The sequence below is a fragment of the Coptis chinensis genome, chromosome 4 (assembly GCF_015680905.1).
Source record: "Coptis chinensis isolate HL-2020 chromosome 4, ASM1568090v1, whole genome shotgun sequence".
Taxonomy (NCBI): domain Eukaryota; kingdom Viridiplantae; phylum Streptophyta; class Magnoliopsida; order Ranunculales; family Ranunculaceae; genus Coptis; species Coptis chinensis.
Window position 1 is genome coordinate 7,983,952 of NC_141459.1, and position 26,371 is coordinate 8,010,322.

The following is a 26,371-nucleotide window of genomic DNA, read 5'->3' on the forward strand; positions in this document are numbered from 1 at the left end:
ATAATAGACCACATGTAAAGGACTCAAGGTTGGAGTCCACTCAAACATTGGCCCACGCCCCATCGTGATAAAAGTATTGTTCTAAAATTGCAAGCTGGTTTAGGAAACCTAAGTTTTTTTTTTTTTTTTTGAATGATTAAATGTTCCTTAAGATTTGAATGAGTTTAAAAGACTTAAATCTAATGTAAATTATATGTCACTATAACAAAGAGTATGTTTTTCGATATTTTTTGTAATAAAGTATTTCAACTATGGTTTATTTGTATTATGTATTTTTGTTGAGTATTTTGTAAAATGTGTTTTTTTTTTGAGTTATGGTAAATGATTTTTTTATTTACATGTATATGTGTTATTACTATATATATTAGGGGAAAAACAAAGTTGTCCGTTCTTAACTGTATAAAAACTTGTTTTTGTCAAAATGAGAACGCAGTTCAGATAACAGTAACAAGCTGGTTTGAAACCTAATGACATGTGTTCCTTTGAGCTCATCGATGAGGAGAACATCAAACTGAAGTTGTCCGTTCTTAAGTTGTCAAATGAGAACGCAGTTCAGAATAATGCAAAGTGAAAATGTCTAAAGTACCCCCACGCACACTCACAAGTTACTTATCCACTATTCCAGTTATAGGCCTAGTAAGTCCATAAAAAAAAGTAGTAACTGATATGCAGTTGGGCATTCTGTTATGTTTCCCACTCTCTCTCGAGAGAATGCGGCGCCTTAAAAAGGAGAAACCCGAACCCAAATCCTACTCATTTTTCAAAATAATCAACACCACCATACTTTAAAGTCAACAAATAGTAAGAAATAATGACCCCTTCCTCGTATTACCTTTTATTTTTTTGTTAGTTATTAAAGTGCTTTGGTAGTTAGTACATTTCCATTAATTTTTGAATAGTCCAATTTACATGCACGTGATTCCCAAGTGCATTTGATTAATCAGAAAATGTAATTTGTGAATTAAGTGTATGTAGTATGATTGTATAAGAAATTGAAGCTTAATAATAAGTGGCATTTTGAGCGTCAGTAAAATTTGTTTGGGTGGCATTACCTTATATTTACTTGCTGTGAATCCAAGAGAGCAGAAAGATGATGCTGCAATTTTAACTGTTCTGCAATAATTTGTACACATGGCTTTGAATTTTCGGTATTAATGAAACTTGAAATCGTTGCTAGTAGGGGGTTTGAATAGTGAATTGTTTTGGTGTTATGAAACTCCAAATGGATATTGAGGAACCGTAATTATGAAACTACCATTAAGGAGGAATGTGGAGGATATTTATCTGTTGGATTAAGATTATACCTGGAGTTTTGCTTTCAGGATTCATGAGTAACTTCGAGGATTTATATTATGGATTATTCTATTCATCGAAAACTAACTTTGATACATGCACCATGCAGAGGATCCCTAAAAAGTTTGTCTGCAAGTATGGCAAGTATCTGCCTGATGTTGTTGCCCTAAAAGATCCCAGTGATACAGTTTGGCATGTTGAACTTAAAAATGTTGATGGTGATGTTTGGATCAGGAGTGGCTGGCAGGAATTTATAGAGCATCATTTTATTTGTGCTGGGCACTTTCTCATTTTTAAATATGATGGCAAATTGCAGTTTTATGTTCTTATATTTGATATGAGCGGTAATGAGATAGACTACTTACCTAAAGGACTTCAGAATCATGGTGAAAAATTCTGTGTGCCCGAAAAAGAAGGTGAATATGGCACTGATGTGGCATTGCTGGACGTATCTTCTAGTGAGTCTTCAACTAACTTGTTGTTCACATGCTTCCGAGTTTTACCTATATATATTGTATCGATCCAATGCAGATGGAGATGATTCAATTTCAAAAAGAAGATCATCTAAAAGAGCTTCAGTGACTAGGATACCTGTGAACACTGAAGAAAAAGATGGAGTTATTCAGAAAGCTAGTTCATTCAAGTCAAAGTTTCAATGCAACCATCATATATGAAGGGTAGATATGTGGTGAGCTCTTTACTTCGTAGTTGTATGTAGTTAACGTTTTCATTTTGTAGAAAAAAAACAAAGATTGGAGGAAAAAGCATAAGAGAAAAGAATAATGCTTGGTTTGATAGCGGAGGAATATAGTCATAGAGAAAAGTTTCCCTGTAATTTTTCCCATAAACTCGTTTGATACGATGATTAAGGCTTGTCCAGAAGTGACCCTACAAGAACTTCTTAGACGCTAGCATCATCATAGTAATGTAATAAACCTACTAGGTAGGCCTCCTGCATTCCACATATAATGTGCACATCTCTTCTCAGTCGAACCTATAGTAGGTGCTAAGGCAACCCTCCCATTCATATGGCCATGGGGAAATTGCCAAACTGGAAAAGTACTTCTTCATTATGCATTCTAGTAGCCTGTTTAGCTGTCTCGTCTTTTGAGAAATTGGCTTCCCTCCATGTGGAGCTCAAAACAGACTTCTTTAACAGCATTCATTCCATCTTTTCTGTCACAGCCCGAATTTCTAAACAATAACCAAGTGAATATTTGAAATATAAATATCTCAAATATCACTAGGTTCACTTGTTTAAAAACCCAGACTATGACGGAGGATACTACACATACAAACCCTAATAGCCATGTCATAAAAGAAACAACTTAAATTAAAATAATCCCAATAATTATCTGCCATTGCTTTATTAAGATATCATCCGTCCAAATAAAATATCAACCAAACTTTCATAAATAAAATTCCTCACTACTATGTTCTCATGCCATGAAAAAGGTAAACTACGTTATTACATTCTTCCAATAAAGAATCAGACCTAAACGAAAACTAACGGACTGCTCCAGGTACGAATCCTAATCACACGCCACGGTTCCACTGCCTTCCACCTATGATCCCAAGAACACACCCACGTTGCCAAAACAAAGCAAACATGGGTCAGCAAATAGAATTTGCTGGTATGAGTAACTAAATACATATAAACATTTCAAACTTTACTTATCCAACTAACTCTTTAAATCTATCATAACCTAATCATTCTCAGTTTGGAAGACAGGTAGTTCTGTCATCTCAACCGGCATAGTTTCTTCCCAAGCAAAACTTCCATTTTATTAACTTCCATTTTATTAACTCATTCTAATAACTCATTTTCATATCTAAATAATTGAATTACACTTACCGATGTCCGCCGCTGTATAAGAGTAGGACCGCGTCCCTGCAAAAAATATTATTAAGTCTTACCCTCCTGCAAAAGAAAGTTAGAACTTGTATATAACATATGTAGATATCCTATATGGATTCAAAAGTAAGCCAAACACACTCGCATAATCAAATCAATTTCTATTGTCAATTAATCAATTACTTTTCTTATACACCCACCCTTTAGTACCTACTCCACGATTTGCACTCCACACATTTGCCAAATCACACATTCCTGTGTGCCTCTCTCCCACGAATACCACAATATCATAGCCATCTCTGGGCTTTCATACACATATTTCATAGCCTCTTTGGGCACAAAAACTCAGGTCATTCATGGCACATTCAATGAATACCTTAAGTCATTCCCGCCACATTCAAGGAATACCTATCATATTACTAACGGGCCATTCATGGCACATTCAATGAATGCCCTGGGTCATTCCTACCACATTCAAGGAATACCCAATCCTATATTCCTGTACACTCAAGGAATTCAACTAACCCGCAAGGCGAAATACCTTAGTTCCTCTTTAGGGCAGTCCCAACCATTTGGTCATTCATGGCACATTCAATGAATACCCGGATCATTCATGGCACATTCAATGAATCCCCTTATATAACGCTAACGGGCCATTTATGACACATTCAATAAATGCCCACCTAACATATGACTTCATCGGTCATAAAACTCAATTCTAAAACTTGAGGTGGAGAGTTCTAAAAAAGGGCGGTAAATTTTGTTTTACGATTATTGAACTTTATTGTATATATTATTTCAGAGAACGAAGGAATATCTTGATTCAAGTATTTTTTGTTTACGCGTTATTAATTTCATGGATGTATAAGTGTCATAACGTTGTGTATCGTAAAAGACCGAAAAATCACAAAGCAGTAAATACACGTACATAAGTATATTTATAAAGGTCCTAGCCTAAGTCAAACATGCTAATTAATAGTCCTAGACTTATCCTAATAGACCGAATCATAATTTTAGGAAAAAGTCAAATTTTCAGGTCAATTGGTCAAAGTCAACCCTGGTCAAAGTCAAAGTCAAAGTCCACTCTAGTCAACAGTTCAAAGTCAGAGTCCACTCTGGTCAACAGTCAAAGTCGGCCATCCCCAAACTCTTCTAACCCAAAGCCCAAAGCCTAAAGCCCATAGTCTAACTTAAGCCAAAAATAAAAATCCAAAAGTAAAAAGATATTAGCCTACCACGATTTTGGCCCAAGCCCAAAGTCGTTTTTGCTACTGTTCATCTCTTTCCTCTCAAATTTCCACCAACGCCTCCACCACCGATGCAGCCACCACCGGCCATCGATAACTAAAGCCAACCCCGCGGTTTTCATCCCCACAAAACCCTACACACCTATCCTAACAATTCATGATTTCATTATACTACAAAAATCGCATCCCACGCCATTAACAAACCTTTGGAGCTTCGACAGCTCCTCTCCAGCACCCAATCCACCGCCAACCCATTCACATCAACCCAACAACAATGTCCCAACAAAATCCAACCAACAAAACATTCAAACAACACATTAACAAATCGGAACGGTTTGGGGTCTTGGTCGAACACCATTAATGGCTGTTTCAAGGCTTCCCCTCACCCAATCAACCCAAACACCAATTCAATACCCAACTCTTCACTACCACATCTAAACATCATCAATAAACATTCAAAGTTAACAATTCAACAATTCCACAAATCAAATAAAAAACCATACTTTAAAAAAAACAAAGAACGGTTTGGTGCTGTTGATGGCGACGCCATTAGCCACCGGTGTCCAGACTTCGACAGTTTAAATGCCAAAAGTCGTCCTAATTTATCTACTGCAGTGATTCAAAATGGTATCTAACCATTAACAGAGTCGGCAATATTGCAATTAGAGAAAACGGCATTACTGATATGTTTAATCGAAACCAATAAAAGAAATATAATATATTATGACTACTCATCGTTTTAAAACCGAACAGTTCCCCGAAAGCGAAACCCCAAAAGCCCGACGTCTACTGTCACGCGAAAAGATAATCTTCCTCATTCAAAACTTTTTCAGTAACCCTTTTTTTTTTTTTCTAAAACTCACGTTTTGTTTTTCCCTAAAAACTCTACATGAGAAACCCCTATTTTTCTAGTTTTTAAAACCTCCCCGAAAAACAAGGGTTTTAAACCTATCTACTTACTTACGGGCTTTTATCCAAAACTACTGGATATCTTATCTCTATTTTATTTATTTACATTATTATTATTATTATTAATAGTAATATTATTATAGGAAAAGAAATTAAAAGATGGGGTGTTATAATATACACACCTTAAAAGGATCTCGTCTCGAGATTCAAGGTAGAGTGTCAGAGAAGAGCTTCGGTGCATCCGCCTTTATCTTATCTTCAAGTTCGTGTCACATCATTTTCCTTTCACTCCCTTTGCACTTTTACCAAGTTTACAATCCTCCTCCTAAGGTGTTTCACATCCCTATCTACTATCGTGATAGGCCTCCTTTGTAAAAGTTACATTATCGTTCAACTCTAGCTCACGGGCCGAACAACCTCGATAGGATCTTTCACACATTTTCAGAGCATAGACCGCGTGGAAGACATCATGAATCATCGCTAAGTTAGGCGGCAAAGCAAGATGGTACGCCAAACTACCAACGGAGGCTACTATCTCATATGGTCCAATATACCGTGGACTCAACTTTCCTTTCATGCCAAACCTCATAACTCCTCTCATAGGGAAACCTTCAAAAACACAAAATCGCCTCTGAAAAAACTCAACCCGTTTCCTCTTCAAATCTGCATAACTTTTTCGCCTACTCTGTCTTTGTCTTTAATCCTTTCTCTAATGACTTTAATATGTTCGGATGTCTCTCTCACTATCTCAAGCCCAAGCAATTTCGGTCTCCCACATCCGCCCAACAAGCGGTGATCGACATGGATGCCCATACAAAGCCTCAAAGGGTGCCATACCAATGCTCGACCGAAACTGTTATTATATGCAAACTCCACCAAAGGGAAAATGTTCCTCCCATCCTCCACCAAAATCCATTACACAAGATCGTAACATATCTTCTAATATCGATTCACCTCTCCGATGCGTCCATGGGTGCGAGGGATGATAAGCGTGCTACTCATCGTCAAACTAGTGCCCATAGCATCTTTGAAAACTCTTCCAAAACTTCGAGTGAACAAAGGATCTCGATCTGAAACAATACTCACTTTGGAATCCCATGTAACCCGACCACTTCCGAATGTACAAGGAAACCAACTTATTCGTATTTTTAATACATCGTCAATAGGAATGAAATGAGCAGATTTCGTTAGGCGATCAACAATAACCCAAATAGATTCATTACCTCTTCCGAGGACTTAGGCAAGCCATCAATGAAATCCATAGAAATGTGCTCCCATTTCCACATCGGTATCTCTAATGGTCGCAATAATCCGAAGGCCTCGATGCTCTGCCTTTAACCGCCGACAAGTTAAACACCGAGAAATATATTCTCGACATCTCTTTTCATTCCTTCCCACCAAAGGTCATCTTCAAGTCTTGGTACATCTTCGTTCCTCCGGGATGAATTGTAAACCGAGAGCGATGAGCTTCATATAATATCCTTCTTTAACTCTGCATCATCGGTACACACAATCTCTCATAAAATCTCAATCCTCCCTCGGAATCAACTGCCCGCTCGGGACGGACAATCATCTAAAATATCAATGACCGGATCATCTAACCGACTCAAAAAGAAATCGGTCTCGTCTTTTCGCATGGCAATCACTCTCTTGAATATCACCCGCCTAACCTCCAAACTACATATATACCCCCCTCAAATCAGTATCCGGTGTAGTCCGGACGTCATAAGCTGCTATAGTCTCTAAACTCTTCCACTCTTGCACCATAAGAGTGGTCAAACACTGTGCAATCGACTAAGTGCATCCATGACTACATTGCCCTTGCAGGTGATCTTGAATCTCGAAGTCATAACTACTTATGAACTCCATCGATCTCTGCTGTCTCATATTCAACTCTTTTGTGAATAAAGATACTTCAAACTTTTATGATCTGTGTAAAGCTCGAACTTCTCACCATATAAATAATGTCTCCACACCTTCAAAGCAAAAACCACTGCCGTTAACTCTAGATCATGAGTAGGATAACGTCTCTCGTGTATCTTCAACTGTCGTGAAGCATACAACACCACCTTCTGGTCTTGCATTAACACACAACCCAAACCAGTTCCACTAGCATCTGTTAAAACCACTAACTTTCCGCCTCTAGTTGGGATTACTAGAATTGAGAGTGTAGTCAACCTCTGTTTCAATTCTAGGAAAGCTTTCTCACAATCATTAGTCCACATAAACTTCACATCTTTCCTAGTTAACTTGGTGAGTGGAGCTGTGCAATAAGTGAGAACTTCTCAATAAATCTCCGATAATATCCAGCTAACCCCAAGAAACTTCTAATCTCTATAACAGTGGTTGGTTGTTTCCATTCTTTCACTGCAGCAACCTTCTCAGGGTCTACAACAATCCCTTCACTAGATACCACGTGTCCTAAGAAACGAATTTCTTCTTCCCAAAAATGGCACTTGCTAAACTTAGCATACAACTTCTGTTCCCGGAACGTTTGCATCACTATCTTCAAATGCATCTTATGTTCTTCTGTGTTTTGTGAATACACTAAAATGTCATCAATAAAAACAATCACAAATTTATCCAAAAAGGGCCTGAAAATACGATTCATCAGGTCCATAAAGAATGCAGGTGCATTCGTCAACCCAAAAGGCATCACAGAAAACTCATACAATCCATACCGAGTTCTAAATGCAGTCAAAGGAATACTCTTCTCTTCAACTCCCATCTGGTAATGACTAGTCCTTAAATCAAACTTTGAAAATATCTTAGCCCCTTTCAACTGGTCCAACAGGTCATCAATCCTAGGAAGCGGACACTTATTTTTTATAGTTACCTGGTTCAAATCCCTGAAGTCAATACACATCCTCAAAGTACCATCCTTCTTTGAAACAAAAATAGCAGGCGCACCACATGGTGAGTTGCTCGATCGTATGAACCTGGTCATACACACCTTAAAAGATTCAAACCCATATACTCAAAAGATATGGTTAAGCCAAAAACAAAATCATTAAACATTAAACTCTTACCCCTTCTTGAGTAATTCCTCGACTTGCACTTTCATTTTCATTCCAATAGCTTAGGTGCCAACCTCAGAAGCCGACTTTGAAACCGGTGCAGTCCCCGGTAACAAGTCTATACTTAAACTCCACCTCCCTCTTGGGTGGCAACCCGGAATCTCCTGAAAAACATCTTCAAGTCTCTCACTACTTCCACATCATCGATATCCCCTGGGTATATCTATAGAGAATGTGAAACTAGACATCACCGAAGTCCTCCTTACTAAACACACGGTGTGAATCAACCTTGGCATGCCAGGTGTATTCACTATAACCTCCCTCCTCGCACAATCCAAGGTAACATGATAACGCGTCAACCAGTCCATACCAAGTATGAAATGGAAACCCTCAAACCCCAACACGATCAGGTCTACCATAAAGACACGTTCTAAGAAACATAACTTAAAACCTTTGCACTCATCATACAAGGTAACAGAACCTCCTAACGGTGTCTCAACACACAAGGGCTTAGATAAAAGGGTAGTTTTAAAACTTTCTTTCTCAACATACTGACGAGATATAAAGGAATGTGAAGCACCCGAATCAAACAAAACTTTGAATGTAAACTGAGATGAACTAAAGGTACCTTCAACATTCCCAGGTCCTGGCATAGCTGCATAGGCTCTAGCACGAGTGGTCGGTCTTTGGTGCTCTATTCTGGCGATTGATTACCCCCGCTTGGTAGGGCAATAACGAGATAAATGCCCCACCGCTACACTCCCCCAAAGCCCTTTCAACAGAACTATGGCTCGAGCATTGGTGCCTTTGGATGTGCAAGTAAAAGTAAATCTTCGGGTCGATACGAAGAGCGGAGCTCGACCTTGAAGCTCGGGGACCGCCGCCATCGATTCCCCGAGGTCTATAGCCTCCGGTCGCCCCGGTGGCCTATAACCACCTGTTTGTTCAGGCAAATCCTCCCGGGTCGGTATACACCCCGGCTGATGAAATCCTCCCGAAACCCCGGGATGGTGGTCTCAAACGGACCCTCCGAGGGTATATCATAAGGCCTAAACCGATTCGGGGTCAGCCGCTCTCAAAAGGCCTAGGACCAACAACCGGTATCTCACCAAACTTCCTCTTCCCCCTCAACTCTCTTAGGGCTGCATTCTGCTCCTCATATCTCAAGGCCAAGTCCAACACACGATCAAAAGTGACCCCATCAAAGGAATCAACTTGCCGGACAAGTGACTCTCTAACCCACGTATGAACTTTTGGTTTTCTTCTTGTCAAGATCCACAAGATAGGGAGCAAACCTCGATAACTCATTAAACTTGGTCACATACCCGGTCCACGGACTTCCGTCTTGAGTCAACTCGAGAACTGTTGAGTCAACTGCTCTTTTATTGCCTCAGGAATGAACTTACTCTCAAATCTAATCTTGAAGTCTTCCCAAGTCAAAGTTCTAGTGTCCAGACTAGGGGTGAGAGCTCGCCACCAAAATCTAGCAACGTCATCAAGTTGGTGAGTCGCCAACCGCACATACGAATCTCAAGAAGTCGTGATACGCTCAAATACATTTTCACAACTTTGAATCCAAGACTCTGCTGCAATCGTGATTCCCAACACTAGTAAATCACGCGCCCACCAAGAGTACCAAACTCCTTATTGCGCTTAGCAAAAGGATCTCCCTGAACAGGATGGTTATTCTGCATAGCCTGCAACAACTAATTCAACTGTCCTCCTGACATCTGTACTAGAGTATTCACTGCAGGTCTAGTAGTATTACCATTACGTGTCTCAACCATGATCTACAGTTCAAACAAAACTCCCATTAATATTCACATATATCCAAAACTCTCAATACTATAACCCATATTCCACATCCGAGGATCACTTAGACTTTCTAACACCATGACCCAAAATATCGCCGAGATATCCGATATCTCGCCGATATATCTCGGTAAATTGGTACACCGAGATCGATATTTCGAGATATATCCACCGAATATTGAACCCCTTTTTTTCTGAGATATATCGGAATTTCCGATATGAAAGTTTATATCGCCGATATAATCGATATTTCCGATATAATCGATATATATCGGTTGACTTTTTGACCAATTTTTAATATTGAAATTTCCGAAATATCTAAAATATCCGAGATATATCGGCGAGATATCCGAGATATATCGGCGAGATAAAGTGAAAAAAAAATAAAAAAATCGAAGGATTAGAGTGAAAAAGTGAATGTTAGGCTGTTAGCTACATAAGAAAAAAGTGAAAAAGTGAAAAAGGTTTGGAATAAAGTGAAAAAGGTTTTGCTTTAGCTTTAGCATCTGATATCTGATGTTGTCATTGAAAAATGGACTTCATTCCGTGAATGTTAGCAAACCCACTACTTCACAAAAAAATAAAACCTCTCCTCAACCTTCACACCAACTCATCACAGAATTCACAAATTCATAAACCAAAGCATAAACCAAAGTCACAGCATCACGGGGAAAAAAGTTGGCGACATTTTCTGTACCCAAGTACTTATTTTCAGTTATGTTGTTACTTGTTTTCTGCTTAGTTACTAATTTAGCTACAAAACCAATCTCTTAATGTTAACTTTGATCATGAGATTACTTTATATTGTGATTCACAAGTTGTTAATGTTGGTACTGCTCTTAATGTTACTTAATCTGAACTTGGGAATGTTGGGTGAGTTGTTTATAGTCCTAGCAACAAATTCACTGTGGAGTGTGGAGAAATAATTCACCTACTCCATGATAGACACTCACACTAGGACATGTTCTCAGAACGAAAGATGAAAAGGAAAAGGCAACGGACATAATAATTACATAAGCCTTTAGTTAGTTTTTAGTTTCTGCCATTAGGAAAAACAATTTCAGGTCAAAGAGTTAATTTGCACAATAAGCTTAGACATTTTATGGAAAATCAAAATTGCGGAAATTAACTCCTAATTTTAACAAATTTTAATCAATTTCAGGAGTTAATATTTATAAAATCTGATTAGGTTAACAATTTTCAAATAACCAACTTTTAAGGATTATAATTTCCACGACATAGACATTAACACAACCTATGAATCGATTGGATGTAATTAGAAACTTTATATTAAGAAAGTAGATTTCAGTAATCATTTTGATCAAATGTGAATCAATGCATATAGCCAAATTGAATTACCAAATGATGATCTCATATGGCCATATCACCATGTGACTTATGCTGTACACACTAAGCCACTAACAAATCGAAGGCCTAATATATCGGGAAATATCGTCGATATATACAAGGCCCAAAATATCGATATCGATGAATATATCCATTGTTTTGGTGACCAGTCCAAACTATTTAAAATATCAGAAATATCAAATATATCGAAAATACAATATTAGAAATATAAAAAAAATGGTAAAAAAGTCAACCGATATATATCGTAAATATCAGATATATCAATTATATCGGCGATATAAAGTTTTATATCGAAAATTCCGATATGTATCGAGAAAAAAGGGTTCTATATTCGGTGGATATATATTGGAAATATTGATGTCGGTGTACCAAAATACCGATATATATATCGGCGATATATCAGATATATCGGTGATATATCAGATATATCGACAATATTTTGGTCCATGGATATATATATAGCGATATATATCGGAAATATAATAAAAAATCAGTCAAACATCGGTCAAAGTCAAAAGATATATGTCGAATAAGTCAAAAATATCAATTATATTGTCGAAATAAAAATATATTTCGGTTTTGCCGATATATATCGGGCTAAAAAAGCTTAAATATTCGGCTGCGAAATATTGAATATTTTGATTTCGGATTACTTAAAAAACGAAATATTTCAGCGACATCGATTTGTCGTCCGAAATTTTCGGCCTTGGATTAGAGCTTCTTCTTTCCTTTTGTTGTGCTTAACTAGCTACCTAGTGATTAGTGTTGATTGCTTTTACCGAAATAAATTTGATCAGTGAACTTGGGATATTGTTTGTCTTGGTTATCTTCCTACCTTTTGGACAAGTGTTTTGTAGTAGTTTTGATTGAGATTCGATTGAGGTTACAAGGGTTAATCTGGCAGTGAAGATGACATCGATGGTGAAACAGCGAAGAGGTTTAGGCGATTGTTTAGATAAATATCTGCCGACTGAGGGCGGGTTGGGTTCAATAGTGATAAATATAGAATCTTTCTCTACCTTTTCTATTTCCAATCCTTTTTGTTATCAGTTTGATGGCGGTGCCTGCCTAAGGTGGTAGTATATGCCCAAAGTTACGGCAGATCAAAACAATTTCTTTCATCGATTGTTGTTATATGCATAGCTCGATCACTATTGTTTACCTTTCGGTGTATGTCTATCCTTTTTTATGGAGTTCAAATTGGATTGGGTTGTACCGTTGTAGTATTTGACTATTTGAAGAGTAGACACTTTTTTAAATGTATGTCTTACATTTTGATTAATTAGTTATATTTGTCTACGTACATCATTTCAACGTGTTCGGAAAAACTGTTTCATAGTTACATATTTGTCTAAGAGAAAAATGGTTAGGAAACCGGATATTGGTTGGTCTCATGGCATACCGTTGGATAACAACAAGGCGAAGTTTAAATGCAATTACTGTCAATTAGAATTTCATAGTGGTGGGGTCAGTCGCCTAAAACAACACTTATCTGGGGTTGGTAACCAAGTGGCAAGGTGTAAGGAAGTCCCTGGACATGTAAGAATTGCAGTGCGAGACCTACTACAGGATGGCACAAATAAAACACTTAAAAAGCGGCAATGAAACTCGAGTTGAGGAGACAATGCGCTAATTTGGACGATGATTCCAATGATTCCGACTTGAAGAAGAAGCGAGGAGGAGTTTCAGGGCATGCAACAAGCACGAAAAACTCAGAGTGACCAATGGGAAGAAAGATGACTAGAAAGGGAAGGAGAACATGCAAGAAGTTTTCGGCATCATACTACTTTTGTGTCAGGAAGTGGCTCTGGATCAAGCAACAAAGGAAAGGGATTCATGGGTTTGCGGAAGTCCAAAACCATGAGACAAGAAACAATTGATCCATACACTATTAGACAGCCGGGACACAACCAACCTAGTGTCAAAGACATGGGTAAAATGAAGACATGGAGGCAGAAGTTGGGTAGACGGATCAGTTCATGGTTCAATTTTGCCGGAGTACCTCCACATGCATTAACGACAAACAATCCATACTACCAACCAACTATTGATTTCATCACTTAAACGCCCCATCGGAGTGAAAGGACCAACTCTTTGAAGAGGTAATCGGGAAAATATTTAAAGATGGAAAATGATGATATCGACAAATTCGAAATGGAAGTGGCGAGAAGTATCCAACTTATGGATGCACCATCATGTGTGATGGTTGGTGCGGGACAAGAAAGATATCCCTCGTTAACTTCATGGTCTATTGTGGACGGGAAACAATTTTCAAGAAGTCTTTTGATATCAAGATTGAGCGAAAGATCACAAAACCGTATTTAAGTTAATGAAAGAGGTTGTTGATGAGATAGGTGCACCAAATGTGGTGCGATAGTAAACCCGATCAAGGTTACGCCTACAAAAGGCTAGAAGATTGTGATGAAGACACCGGGATATAATTTATTTTGGACACCGCGGTGCTTGTCATTGCATAGACTTGATGTTAAAAGATATTGCCAAGCATCATCGGGTGGCGGGGTGTATCAGCAAAGCTCATGCAATTACAAAGTTCATTTACAATGCATCCAGGGTCTTAGCATTAATGAGGGAGACATGTGGTGGCGAAATAGTTAGATCTGCAGCAACTAGATTCGCCACAAACTACTTGTCTCTCAAAAGTCTCCAGCAGAAAAAGATATCGCTTAGGCAGATGTTCGTGGATCAAAGATATCTCGACACCCCATCGGCTAATTCTGTAGAGGGTATGATGACTGTGGAGCAAGTCGCTCAAGAGCATTTTTGGAATGATGTTAACTATGTTGTACAAATTCTTGAACCTTTGTACAGATGCCTAAGGTTGTTGGATGGTGACAAGAAGACAACAATGCCATATGTACAACAAGCCTTTGAAATAATGAGGGAGAAGATCTCAAATCCCCGGATGTGGTTGGGTCCTTGATATTATCGACAAAAGATGGACAAAAACAATTCTTGATGTGCTACTACAATTTGGTGAGTTTATTTGATTTAGTTTGACTTAATTAAATTATTTCTATTTCAAATATTCCTAAAAGTTATGTTTATTTCTACTAGCAATGTATCTAAACCCAGAGTACCAATACACATTGAAGCTCGGATTCTCCGATCCCCACAAACAAGCAGTTATAAAAGTAGCAAAAGTGTTATTTAGTGATGGTCGCAAACAAGCAAAAGCATTGCATCAGGTAAAAATAAGAATATTGATATTCTCAAGTTAGAATTTGAATTTTACATTTATGCTGGGTCACTAACACTTCGGTCTATTAGATGATGTCGTTTCGGGATCATTTAGGGGAATTTGGTACACCTGCAGCGCAGGCTGGAATAGCAATTTCACACCCTGGTAAATGAAATATTTTTTTCATACTCTCAATCACTCAAATGCATTGTCTATAGATAATTAATATGTGTTTTTTTTGTTTAAATAATGCAGCTGAATGGTGGGAGTTGTATGGTGGTGATACAGAAGAGCTAAGGGAGTTGGCGATCAAAATTCTTTTTCAAACAGCTTCATCATCTGGGTGTGAGTGCAATTGGAGCACATTCGGCCTAATTCACACGAAACTTAGGAACCATATTGGCGTGCCAAAATTGATGATGTTGGTGAAGGTCCACTACAACTTGTGTTTGAAGCAAAGACGTGCGCAAAATATAGATAATGATCAAATTATTGACCTCACCCAAGTATTTATGGATAGTGAACAAGTTGATCCATTGGTCGACCGGGTTATTGATAAAAATCTTTTAAGCGCTTGGTGTTGGATCTGAATCAGGTAGGCCCGACCCAAATGTTGAAGATATGGTCGAAATGAGTAATAAGAGAAGATGACAATCGCCCTAGTTTCCGGTTTGGGCCCCAATTTGACACACCTCTCCAAACACAAGATAATTTGTCCGAGAACATCTCGGTGATGACGAGAGACAAGAACCCGATATCGATGATGATGATGATAGTGGTGGTGGTGATGGTGATGGTGATGGTGATGGTGGTGGTGGTGGAGGTGGAGGTTATTTTAACATTCAATTGCATGACTCAACTGATGAGGAAACTCCATTGGACCCACAAGTATATGAGGTTACAACCAGAAACACTAGTGGTAGAGGAGTTCTTAATGACAATTCTCAAAGAATGTATGAGCCAGGGCGTGGAAGTGTTGGTCAAAGAAGACAACGAGGACACATTATATGAAATGATGTTGATATTGAGGTTTCTTCTAATTTTGAAGCAATGAGTATGAGTTCAGGGACACACGACCATGACAATGAGAGTGTATATAGTAGTGGTTGGGGATACAACCAATCAAGAGATAATGATTCTTCTGGTGGCATGATCAATCACCCTGCGAGTAGTGCGTCATATGGTTCTTCATATGGATATTGGATGGGGGTTGATCAACAACCTTATGGCGGCCACTACGGCTGAACCAACATATGGACAACTCTATCCAAGTTATGAATCATTTGTTGCGCACTGGATTTGTTGCATTGCACCCAATGTATAGTTACACCAACACTCCTCGAATTGGAATCATGTTAGAATTTCCAACACAAAAATATGAGTGGCATGTTCGACAATTTCTCAACGGTGGGTATAACTCTGTATACACTTGGGTAGGGTATTGTGAAGCAGTTAGGATTCAAGAATCGGGTATGGAAGTTGACCAGCCACGTCACTCGTTTATGTATTGATGATTTGATGTAACTTATTTATCTTATTTTGTAATTTGAGACTTTAAGTACATTAGATTATGACATTGTGGTTAATTATTTGTCAATATTTTTTTATGGTTTTCTTGATAAATAAATGTTGCTATTATGTCGATATTTCGATATTTCCGATATTTTAGAAACTTTGGACTGGTCACCAAAAAAACCGAGATATCCGATATATCCGATATATCTCGGTTTTTGGGTACACCGAGATATCCACCGATATCGAAATTTTGGGCCTTGTCTAACACTAAGCTAACCTAGGCTCTGATACCAAAAATGTCACAACCCGAATTTCTAAACAATAACCAAGTGAATATTTGAAATATAAATATCTCAAACATCACTAGGTTCACTTGTTTAAAAACTTAGACTATGACGGAGGATACTACACATACAAACCCTAATAGCCATGTCATAAAAGAAACAACTTAAATTAAAATAATCCCAATAATTATCTGCCATTGCTTTATTAAGATATCATTCCGTCCAAATAAAATATCAACCAAACTCTCATAAATAAAATTCCTCACTACCATGTTCTCATGCCATGAAAAAGGTAAACTACGTTATTACATTCTTCCAATAAAGAATCAGACCTAAACGAAAACTAATGGACTGCTCCAGGCACGAATCCCAATCACACGTCGCGGTTGGTTCCTTTGCCTTCCACCTATGTTCCCAAGAACACACCCACGTTGCCAAAACAAAGCAAACATGGGTCGACAAATGGAATTTCTTTGGAATGAGTAGACTAAATACATATAAACATTTCAAACTTTACTTATCCAACTAACACTTTAAATCTATCATAACCTAATCATTCTCACTTGGAAGGCGGTGGTTCCGTCATCTCAACCGCATAGTTTCTTCCCAAGCAAAACTTCCATTTTATTAACTTCCATTTTATTAACTCATTCTAATAACTCCTTTTAATACCTAAATAATTGAATTACACTTACCGATGTCGGCCAGATAAGGGTAGGACCGCGTCCCCTCAAAAATATTATTAAGTCCTACCCTCCCCCGCAAAAGAAAGTTAGAACTTGTATATAACATATGTAGATATCCTATATGGATTCAAAATAAGCCAAACACACTTTCGATAATCAAATCAATTTCTCTTGTCAATTAATCAATTACTTTTCTTATACACCTACCCTTTAGTACCTACTCCACGATTTGCACTCCACACATTTGCCAAATCACACATTCTGTGTGCCTCTCCCAATCAATACCACAATATCATAGCCATCTCGGGCTTTCATACACATATTTCACGACCTCTTTGGGCACAAAAAACTCAGTCATTCATGGCACATTCAATGAATACCTTAGGTCATTTCCGCTTACATTCAAGGAATACCTATCATATCACTAACGGGCCATTTATGGCACATTCAATGAATGCCCTGGGTCATTCTTGCCACATTCAAGGAATACCCAATCCTATATTCTCGTACACTCAAGGAATTCAACTAACCCGCAAGGCTTAATACCTTAGTTCCTCTTTAGTATCTCAACCATCTGGTCATTCATGGCACATTCAATGAATACCCGGGTCATTCATGGCACATTCAATGAATCCCCTTATATAACGCTTAACGGCCATTTATGACACATTCAATAAATGCCTACCTAACATATGACTTCATCAGTCATAAACTCAATTCTAAAACTTGAGGCGTGGAGAGTTCTAAAAGGGTGCGGTAAATTTTGTTTACGCATTATTGAACTTTATTGTATATATTATTTCAGAGAACGAAGGAATATCTTGATTCAAGTATTTTTTGTTTACGCGTTATTAATTTCATGGATGTATAAGTGTCATAACGTTGTGTATCGTAAAAAGACCCCGAAAAATCACAAAGCGGTAAATACACGCATTACAAGTATATTTATAAAGGTCCTAGCCAAAGTCAAACATGCTAATAGTCCTAGACTTATCCTAATAGACCGAATCATAATTTTAGGAAAAAGTCAAATTTTCGGGCCAATTGGTCAAAGTCAATCCTGGTCAAAGTCAAAGTCAAAGTCCACTTTGGTCAACAGTCAAAGTCAGAGTCCACTCTGGTCAACAGTCAAAGTCGGCCATCCCCAAACTCTTCTAACCCAAAGCCCAAAGCCTAAAGCCCATAGTCTAACTTAAGCCAAAAATAAAAATCCAAAAGTAAAAAGATATTAGCCCACCACGATTTTGGCCCAAGCCCAAAGTCGTTTTTGCTACTGTTCATCTCCTTCCTCTCAAATTTCCACCAACGCCTCCACCACCGATGCAGCCACCACCGGCCATCGATAACTAAAACCAACCCCGCGGTTTTCATCCCCACAAAAACCCCTACACACCTATCCTAACAATTCATAATTTCGTTATACTGCAAAAATCACATCTCACGCCATTAACAAACCTTTGGAGCTTCGACAGCTCCTCTCCAGCACCCAATCCACCGCCAACCTATTCACCTCAACCCAACAACAATGTCCCAACAAAATCCAACCAACAAAACATTCAAACAACACATTAACAAATCGGAACGGTTTGGGGTCTTGGTCGAACGCCATTAATGGCTGTTTCAAGACTTCCCCTCACCCAATCAACCCAAACACCAATTCAATACCCAACTCTTCACTACCACAACTAAACATCATCAATAAACATTCAAAGTTAACAATTCAACAATTCCACAAATCAAATAAAAAACCATACTTTAAAAAAAACAAAGAACGGTTTCAGGTCGGCGATGATGGCGGCGCCATTAGCCACGTTGTGTCGGAACCGGACAGTTTAAATGCCAAAAGTCGTCCTAATTTATCTACTGCAGTGATTCAAAATGGTATCTAACCATTAACAGAGTCGGCAATATTGCAATTAGAGAAAACGGCATTACTGATATGTTTAATTGAAACCAATAAAAGAAATATAATATATTATGACTACTCACCGTTTTAAAACCGAACAATTCTCCCGAAACGAAACCCCAAAAGCCCGACATCTACTGTCACGCGAAAAGATAATCTTCCTCGTTCAAAACTTTTTCAGTAACCCTTTTTTTCTTCTAAAACTCACGTTTTGTTTTTCCCTAAAAACTCTACCTGAGAAACCCCTATTTTTCTAGTTTTTAAAACCTCCCCGAAAAACAAGGGTTTTAAACCTATCTACTTACTTACGGGCTTTTATCTAAAACTACTGGATATCTTATGTCTATTTTATTTATTTACATTATTATTATTATTATTATTATTAATAGTAATATTATTATAGGAAAAGAAATTAAAAGACGGGGTGTTATATCTTCTTAGTCGATGGCTCTCTTATCTTTTTAAAAGTAGTGTTAAAAGTCAATAAAAGTAAAATTTAAAAAGTCGATAAAGTAGCTCTAACAAAATTCTTTTTCTAAAATCTATTTAAAGTCGATATAATGTAACTGATGTACGTATACAGTTAAGACTGGGTACACTTCAAGTTATATGTTACTGGGTACACTTCAAGTTATATGCTACGCCTCATTTACAGTACACATGATTAGAATGAGTGAAGTTTGTCTGATTCATATTCTTCTTTTCTTTTTCCATTAAAATTCCAATTATTTATTTTGCAGCCTATGCCAGTCTCATTCTACAGGAGATATCTGCCAGAAGGGTTAGACCGAATAAGAATTCAAGCTTCTGATGGGAGAAGGAAATGGCTCGTACAATGCTTTCCAAATTGTGGTCATATATATGAGATTCAATAATGGCGTGGCTCATTTTATGTTGGAATGCAATGTTAAAATTGGAGACACCTGTGTCTTTGAACTAATAAAGAAGAAGGATCCTGTGCTAAAGGCTAATATATTGCGACGGGATTAATTGCAGATATGGTACCATGAGCCAAGCATTTGTACAAAGAATCTCTTTGTAATATAATGTTGACTATTTCTCTTATTGTCTTATTGTCATATAATGTTGACTTTCCAAGCATTAGGCTTCTCTTATTGTCTATTTCCTTCGCAGTGCAGGTAACTCTGTTTCTTTGTTCTTCGATTTGTTTGTATTTGTTGAGGGTGGTTTGCATCTGTTAATAAGGAGCGTTATTTTTGTTCCGCGCATTGTATTACCCAAAGAGCCAAGGCGCCAACCAAACTTGTGGGCAGGGAATTCCCGCTGCTATGACCTTTTTTAAGCTTTGTGTTATGTTTCTCTTGTATTGTCTGTTTCATTCTTAGGAGCAGGGTGTGCTATGCCTGTTAGTCTGTTACTCTAAGACCTGCACTTGTTCTCGAGTCGGAGTGCACTATTCGCAGAATTGCACTGACATATTTGACATTCACATTGTTCGTGTGTTGTACCTGTTAAATATTAATAACTTGTGTTACATATATTTCTATCCGTGTGAAATATGAACTCGTAATTTTTTGGCAATGCAGCACCCCTGAGAACTTTCCTAGAGCTGACTAGTTTGATCTAGACGTAAATGTCATTATGTCATGTTTCGGACCTTCTGTAATGTATGCAGAAGAACTAGAAATCTAGAACTATCTTAAACCTGCCCCGTTTAACTTTAAAGTGAGTAACATTATTAAAGTCGCACCCATTACTTTTGCAGTTCTGCCATGGGATAAAATGCTAGGTGAACTTGGACATAGTACAGTTTCCTAACAGAGGACTCTTTAAAGCGGGCATGCATGCCGCAACTACAATGTGTTAGACACCAGATTGCCAGAACCATCTAGCCCATGGAATACGTGCATGTGGCTGCAGCACGACCTTTTCAAAGAATCTGGCAGAATAGGCTGTTTTTTTATAAAATTATCGGATGATGATTAGATCATTAGACGCCATACTCATTCTTGAAGAAGTACCTACCAAAGAGGTTGGAGAATTTCAAATTTCAAACTTCAGATGGTAGAGAATGGCCTTTGAAAGACTATTTGAATGGCAATGCTTTGAGAATTAGTAAGGGCGTCAGTGAATCTGTCTGAGCTGATAAACCAGGAAATTTAATTTGCACGAAAAGTTACAGCATCATATCGTTTGCAATACTACGAGAGATACGGAACCATTTAAACAAGCAATAGAAAACGCACAGACTTCTTGTAATATTATTTCGTAGAACACTTTTGGGTACTTTATGCTGTTCGTATTGTTTATTTCCTTCTCAATGGCGACAAGAGTTGGGTTGCGACATTTTCCAATTTCTGAGAATCGTAAGCTGCTCATCCCTTCTTGGTTAAAAAACAAAACTAAAAGTTTAAAACCACCCAATTAAAGGGTCTATGCTACTTAGTTAATCACAATGACCTACTCATTGTGTCATTGTGTGAGTACCCTGTGGCAGTGTGGCCTGCGCTTAAGTTGGACAGTCTTGTTAGCTACAGTATCTAAACTTTTAAGATGGTGTAAATACCGGACCAAATGGCAATATAAAATGGAAATGAATTCACAGTTCAATCTTTCCTTACGTTTCGTAGCACAAAAATGTGGTTGGGGTTTGGTACTTATGGTACGTATATGTAAGGGAGTGATATTCTCTTTCAAAAATATCAGGCGCGTACTCAACATGATGGAAATACCTCACCGACCTTTAGAATCAGATTGCATCTCCAAGATAAGTGAACGTTCCAGAACAGTTCGCGCCAGCACGCGAACTAGGCTGTAACGTGACTCAACTTATCTTCTAGAAGCAATCATGAACAGAGGTGCACATGTACAAATCACTGCCCCCAGCTACTGACTACTGCCGCAAGCTACTCGCCCAGACTGACAATCCACATCATCACAGCAGACCTATAAAGACAGCACTCGCACGCCTCCTTAATCGAGACCCCTCGTTTGTAATACACTTTACATGTGGTGGGCGAGGATTCACTCTCACCATCTATAAATACCCCTCTTATGAACTACGCTAGACCTGATTCTTCTCTCCCTCGCGAATCAAGAGGAAGATACGTAGGCAGTTCGCTCCTAAACCGAACTCGGTCCCAATAATAACCCTTTCCAGTTCCCTTCCAACTGTATTTGTAAAGGAAAGCTAAATCACGCCTTTACAGTATATACAAAAGGTAAACCTGTAAGAAAGATATCGGAGATTGTAGTGCAGATATAATAGTCATGTGTGATAATCCGTGGACAGTGAAGTTTCTCCAAATTAGGTTTCTTTCTTCTTTAATGAGTGCGATACCTTAAAAAGTGCATTCCATGATTCCATCTTCATCACGAAGTACAAAGGTTTGATGCTTTGAAGCTGGTTTAATGTTCTAGTCCTGATCGTTGTGCAGATGATGATGACATGACACAAGACTCCTTCATCTTTTACTAACTTAAAAACACAAGCCAGTCCACTTATTTTTCTTGTTGGAATCAGGCCAGTCCACTTTTGCCTTAATAGTCAAGGACCAAAGGTCCATAGTTAACCATTTCTTGTTGTGGCTTTGTTCACAAGTCATTTGGAAGCAAAGTCAAAACAAATGAAAATATTTTTCCTTCTTCAGAAACATGAAGTTGACCGCAAGTAACTGGCCAGTTTCAATTTCTGATGAATTGGATGGTGCAGGGTAGTAGTACTAGAGATACTATAGTCCATCTGCATGAAACAGAACATCACTACAAACTCGATCAGTGCCTACATTCAATTCACGTTTATGTACTGTATACGTACAAATCCACAAAGCTAAAGAAGCACAGGCCAAACTCCATAAAAGCCATTTGAGGACTAATACCATTTGCTCTTTGTTCTTCACAAATTAAGAAAACACATACTAAGTTCTTGATCATCCATAACAAAATGATGCACCAAAAGAAAACCCAAGAACAGATCACAAGAAAGGAGTCATCTTTTTTTAAGATTATTAACTCTTCCATCATAAAGGATCGACAACTTGTAAGAATTTCAACCCGCTTCCTTATTCGAATTGTTTTTTTTTTCTGTGTGGAACTTAATAGTTTGATATCTTGGTTTTCATTTTTAATTGTGATAATTTTATAATGAATCAAGTCCTCACTGTATAGTGTTAATGTTAAAATTTTGTCTGTTATTGGTTACTAATTATATTTGAGCTTTAAGGATGTGAAGTTTATATTATATGAAATGATTGGATGGGACTTAGGAGGAAAGAATTCATGTTAGTTCTTTGTTAACTTTTAGCACATATTACTTGCATCTCTAGTTCCAATCTTAATCAGTATAGTCTAAGTACACACTGTTATGTTTGTGCTTAAGTAGATCAAATGGAAAATCTGAGTATTTCTTTGAGATACAGAATTAGTGATAATGCTAAAAACTTATAGTAAAGTATTCCATAGGAATATGTTAAGTGAACTCATGTCTAGATATGCATTATGTATTGGACTATTGGTAAACGCATGGTAGGAAGCTCTGAGAAGAAGTTATTTGTTGCTGAAACATTCTGATTCATCTTTGCTTCTTAAGGATATTCACATGGAAATCAGGCAGGCAATGGAATAACTAGTATACCGTACTGGGATCGGAGCTAGCTAGCTAGGTTTGTATAATAGCAATTGAGTCGGTATATATATTCAAAAAAAAAGTTTACCTAAATAATACTATAGAAGTGAACTCGATCATGATTCCATGAATATTCTAAGGTGCAGTAAGTTCATGCTATAATGTCTACTATATAGTCATAAAAATAAAGGTTACTTAATGAGTGTGCATGCAGGGGATCCCGAACAAGTTCATTATTCAAAAACTGGGTAAGAGTCTTCCATATATTGTAGACTTAAAAGTTCCTACTGGTGCACTTTCGCGTGTTGAATTGGAAGAAGTGGATGGCATTCTTTGGTTTCAAAAAGGTTGGCAAGAATTCATGGAGCAATACTCTATTGATGTAGGGCATTTTTTAAGTTTTAAGTATGATGGAAAATCTCAATTTTGTGTTCTGATATTTGATATGAGTGGTAATGAGATTCTCTACAATGCCGGAGAATCTAGAAAGCGCATGGAAATTACTGACTATCCTTCTAGTAAGCATATATATCAAACTCCAATTTAGTTGTTTTTTACTTTTCACATGATGCTCTGGATATCCAATAATTACATTACTGTGTTTGTTAAATGCAGGTGAAGATGATTCAATTACAAAAAAATATTCACGTAAAGAAGCTTTGATGATGAAGAGACGACTGAAAACTCAAGCGAATGATGGATGTATTCAAATAGCTGGTTCATTCAAATCAAGCTATCCTTACTTCATAATTTACGTGCAGCCTTCCTATGTGAATGGTATCTACATGGTGAGCACCTTGGTTTATAGTTGTTTTCTTTAAGGCTTTGTAACACACCTTCATTAAATCTTGTAAACTGTGTGCCTTAATATAGCATACAAAATCATCAAAGAGCTGAGGAAAATTTGTTTATTACTTGCTTAGAGTAAATGGTAACTTAACAAGGTGCCGCAATAACTTAAACGTGACCTCTAACATGCCGAAGTTTGAATACCATGTCAAACCACAATGTAATAGAATTTGTGAACACGTACAAGGTGTAAATGACTAAATGGCGTTTTATTTTCCTTTTTCGTTTTGCAGCCAATACCCAAAAAATTCTCCAAGAAGTACTTGCCAGAGGGGTTAGTCAGTTTAACTATTCAGGCTTCAAGTGAGAGAAGGAAATGGCAAGTTGGATGCAATCTGAGTAACACTTACATGAGAATGTGTAGAGGGTTAGCTAAATTTATAAGGGAAAGTGGTGTTAAACTTGGAGACATCTGTGCCTTTGAGCTTATAAACAAGGAGGATGCTGTGCTGAAGCTTAACATATTGTAATTCCTTATTATATTGTAATTAACGCCTGCCTAACTTGTGGGCAGAGGTTCCCTCTTCGATCAACTTTGTGTTAGGCTTATGTTATTGTCTATATTTCCTTTTCAGTGCAGGTAGAATCTGTTGTTCTAAAGACTTATTTGGATATTATTTGTTAAGGCCTCTTACATGGTGTTCTTGTAGAATTTAACACTTAAATAAATAGACAAGACACAATAATTTATAGTGGTTCGGTGCCAATGCGGCGACCTACGTCCACGGGAGAAGAAATGTTTTTATTTTGCTTGAGATAGATTAGAGTTTAGGTTACAGAGAGTTTATATAGCACAATATGAGTGCATATTCGTGTTTATATGTTTCTATAAAGGATTGGAGACTTTCCTTTATAGAAAACATAAGAATCTGATAAATCTCTGCAAATACCAACTAGGGCGCACCTCCGCTCCAACTAGCCTTGCTCAAGGCGCACCTGCCCCCTTGCCTTTCTTCTCCCACACTCCCCCTCAAGTTGGTGCGAAGATATCCAGCGAACCCAACTTGGAGAGAATATCATGGAACTTGGAAGCTGGAAGTCCCTTGGTAAAAATGTCTGCAAGCTGTTGGTCACTTCGAACAAAGGAGGTAGTGACAATGTTGGACTGTACTTTTTCACGCACAAAGTGACAGTCAATTTTGATATGCTTAGTTCTCTCATGAAACACTGGATTTGCCGCAATGTGCATAGCAGCTTGATTATCACAGTAAAGTGTAGTTGGCATATGCAACCCAAAACACAAATCCTTCAGAAGAGTGCGAAGCCATATGATTTCACTGGTGGTGGAAGCCATAGCTCTGTACTCAGCTTCTGCACTAAAACGAGCCACTACATTCTATTTCTTGCTCTTCCAAGTGACTAAATTACCTCCCACAAAGGTACAATAACCGGAAGTAGACCTCCGATCAAATGGACATCCCGCTTAATCGATCCGCGGTAATGCGCGGTAATAGATGTGTAGAGAAAATTTCTGTTTCTCCACGATCGAGGGCGCCCGCGCCATGACTCGATGATTTAAGCGCGACCAGCTCAAAGAAGCGCCAGCGCCTTCGGTCTTTGATTTTTGGCGCGACCGCTCAAAAGCGCCAGCGCTCGAGTCTTTTTTGGGCCTCGCTACAAGAATCGCGATTTTTGGTTTTGGTATAAAACAAAATCAGTTTTTGAAAACCTAACTTTCCAAAACCAAGAAAGAGAGTGATTACAAGAGAACAATTCTTTGTGAGTTGAGTGTTCATTCTTTGTGAGTGAATTGAGAAAGACTTGTAATCTGTTACTCCGGACATCTATTAAAGCTTGGAACTTCCTTGGTGTGGATGTAGGCAAATTGCCGAACCAACGATATATC

At 38.0% G+C, this 26,371-nt stretch overlaps 1 protein-coding gene and 1 long non-coding RNA gene across 3 annotated transcripts; both read left to right on the top strand.

Annotated features, from left to right (window-relative positions):
- The first annotated feature begins 737 nt into the window (after positions 1–737).
- Positions 738–20,379, top strand: LOC147501622 (uncharacterized). The gene is made up of 3 exons (XR_015219842.1): positions 738–1,751; positions 1,825–1,981; positions 19,832–20,379. It is a non-coding gene; the product is annotated as an uncharacterized LOC147501622 (long non-coding RNA).
- Positions 20,380–22,512: 2,133 nt separating this feature from the next.
- LOC147501623 (B3 domain-containing transcription factor VRN1-like) lies at positions 22,513–25,125 on the top strand. Of its 2 annotated transcripts, none has more exons than XM_086603813.1 (4): positions 22,513–23,091; positions 23,641–24,194; positions 24,292–24,464; positions 24,759–25,125. In XM_086603813.1, exons 2-4 carry the CDS (start codon positions 23,885–23,887, stop codon positions 24,993–24,995), a joined length of 720 nt encoding a protein of 239 aa, XP_086459939.1. In that variant the 5' UTR covers positions 22,513–23,091; positions 23,641–23,884; the 3' UTR covers positions 24,996–25,125. The 2 variants fall into 2 exon arrangements, with proteins under 2 accessions (XP_086459939.1, XP_086459938.1); XM_086603812.1 differs by having other exon boundaries at positions 23,891–24,194.
- Positions 25,126–26,371: the final 1,246 nt, after the last annotated feature.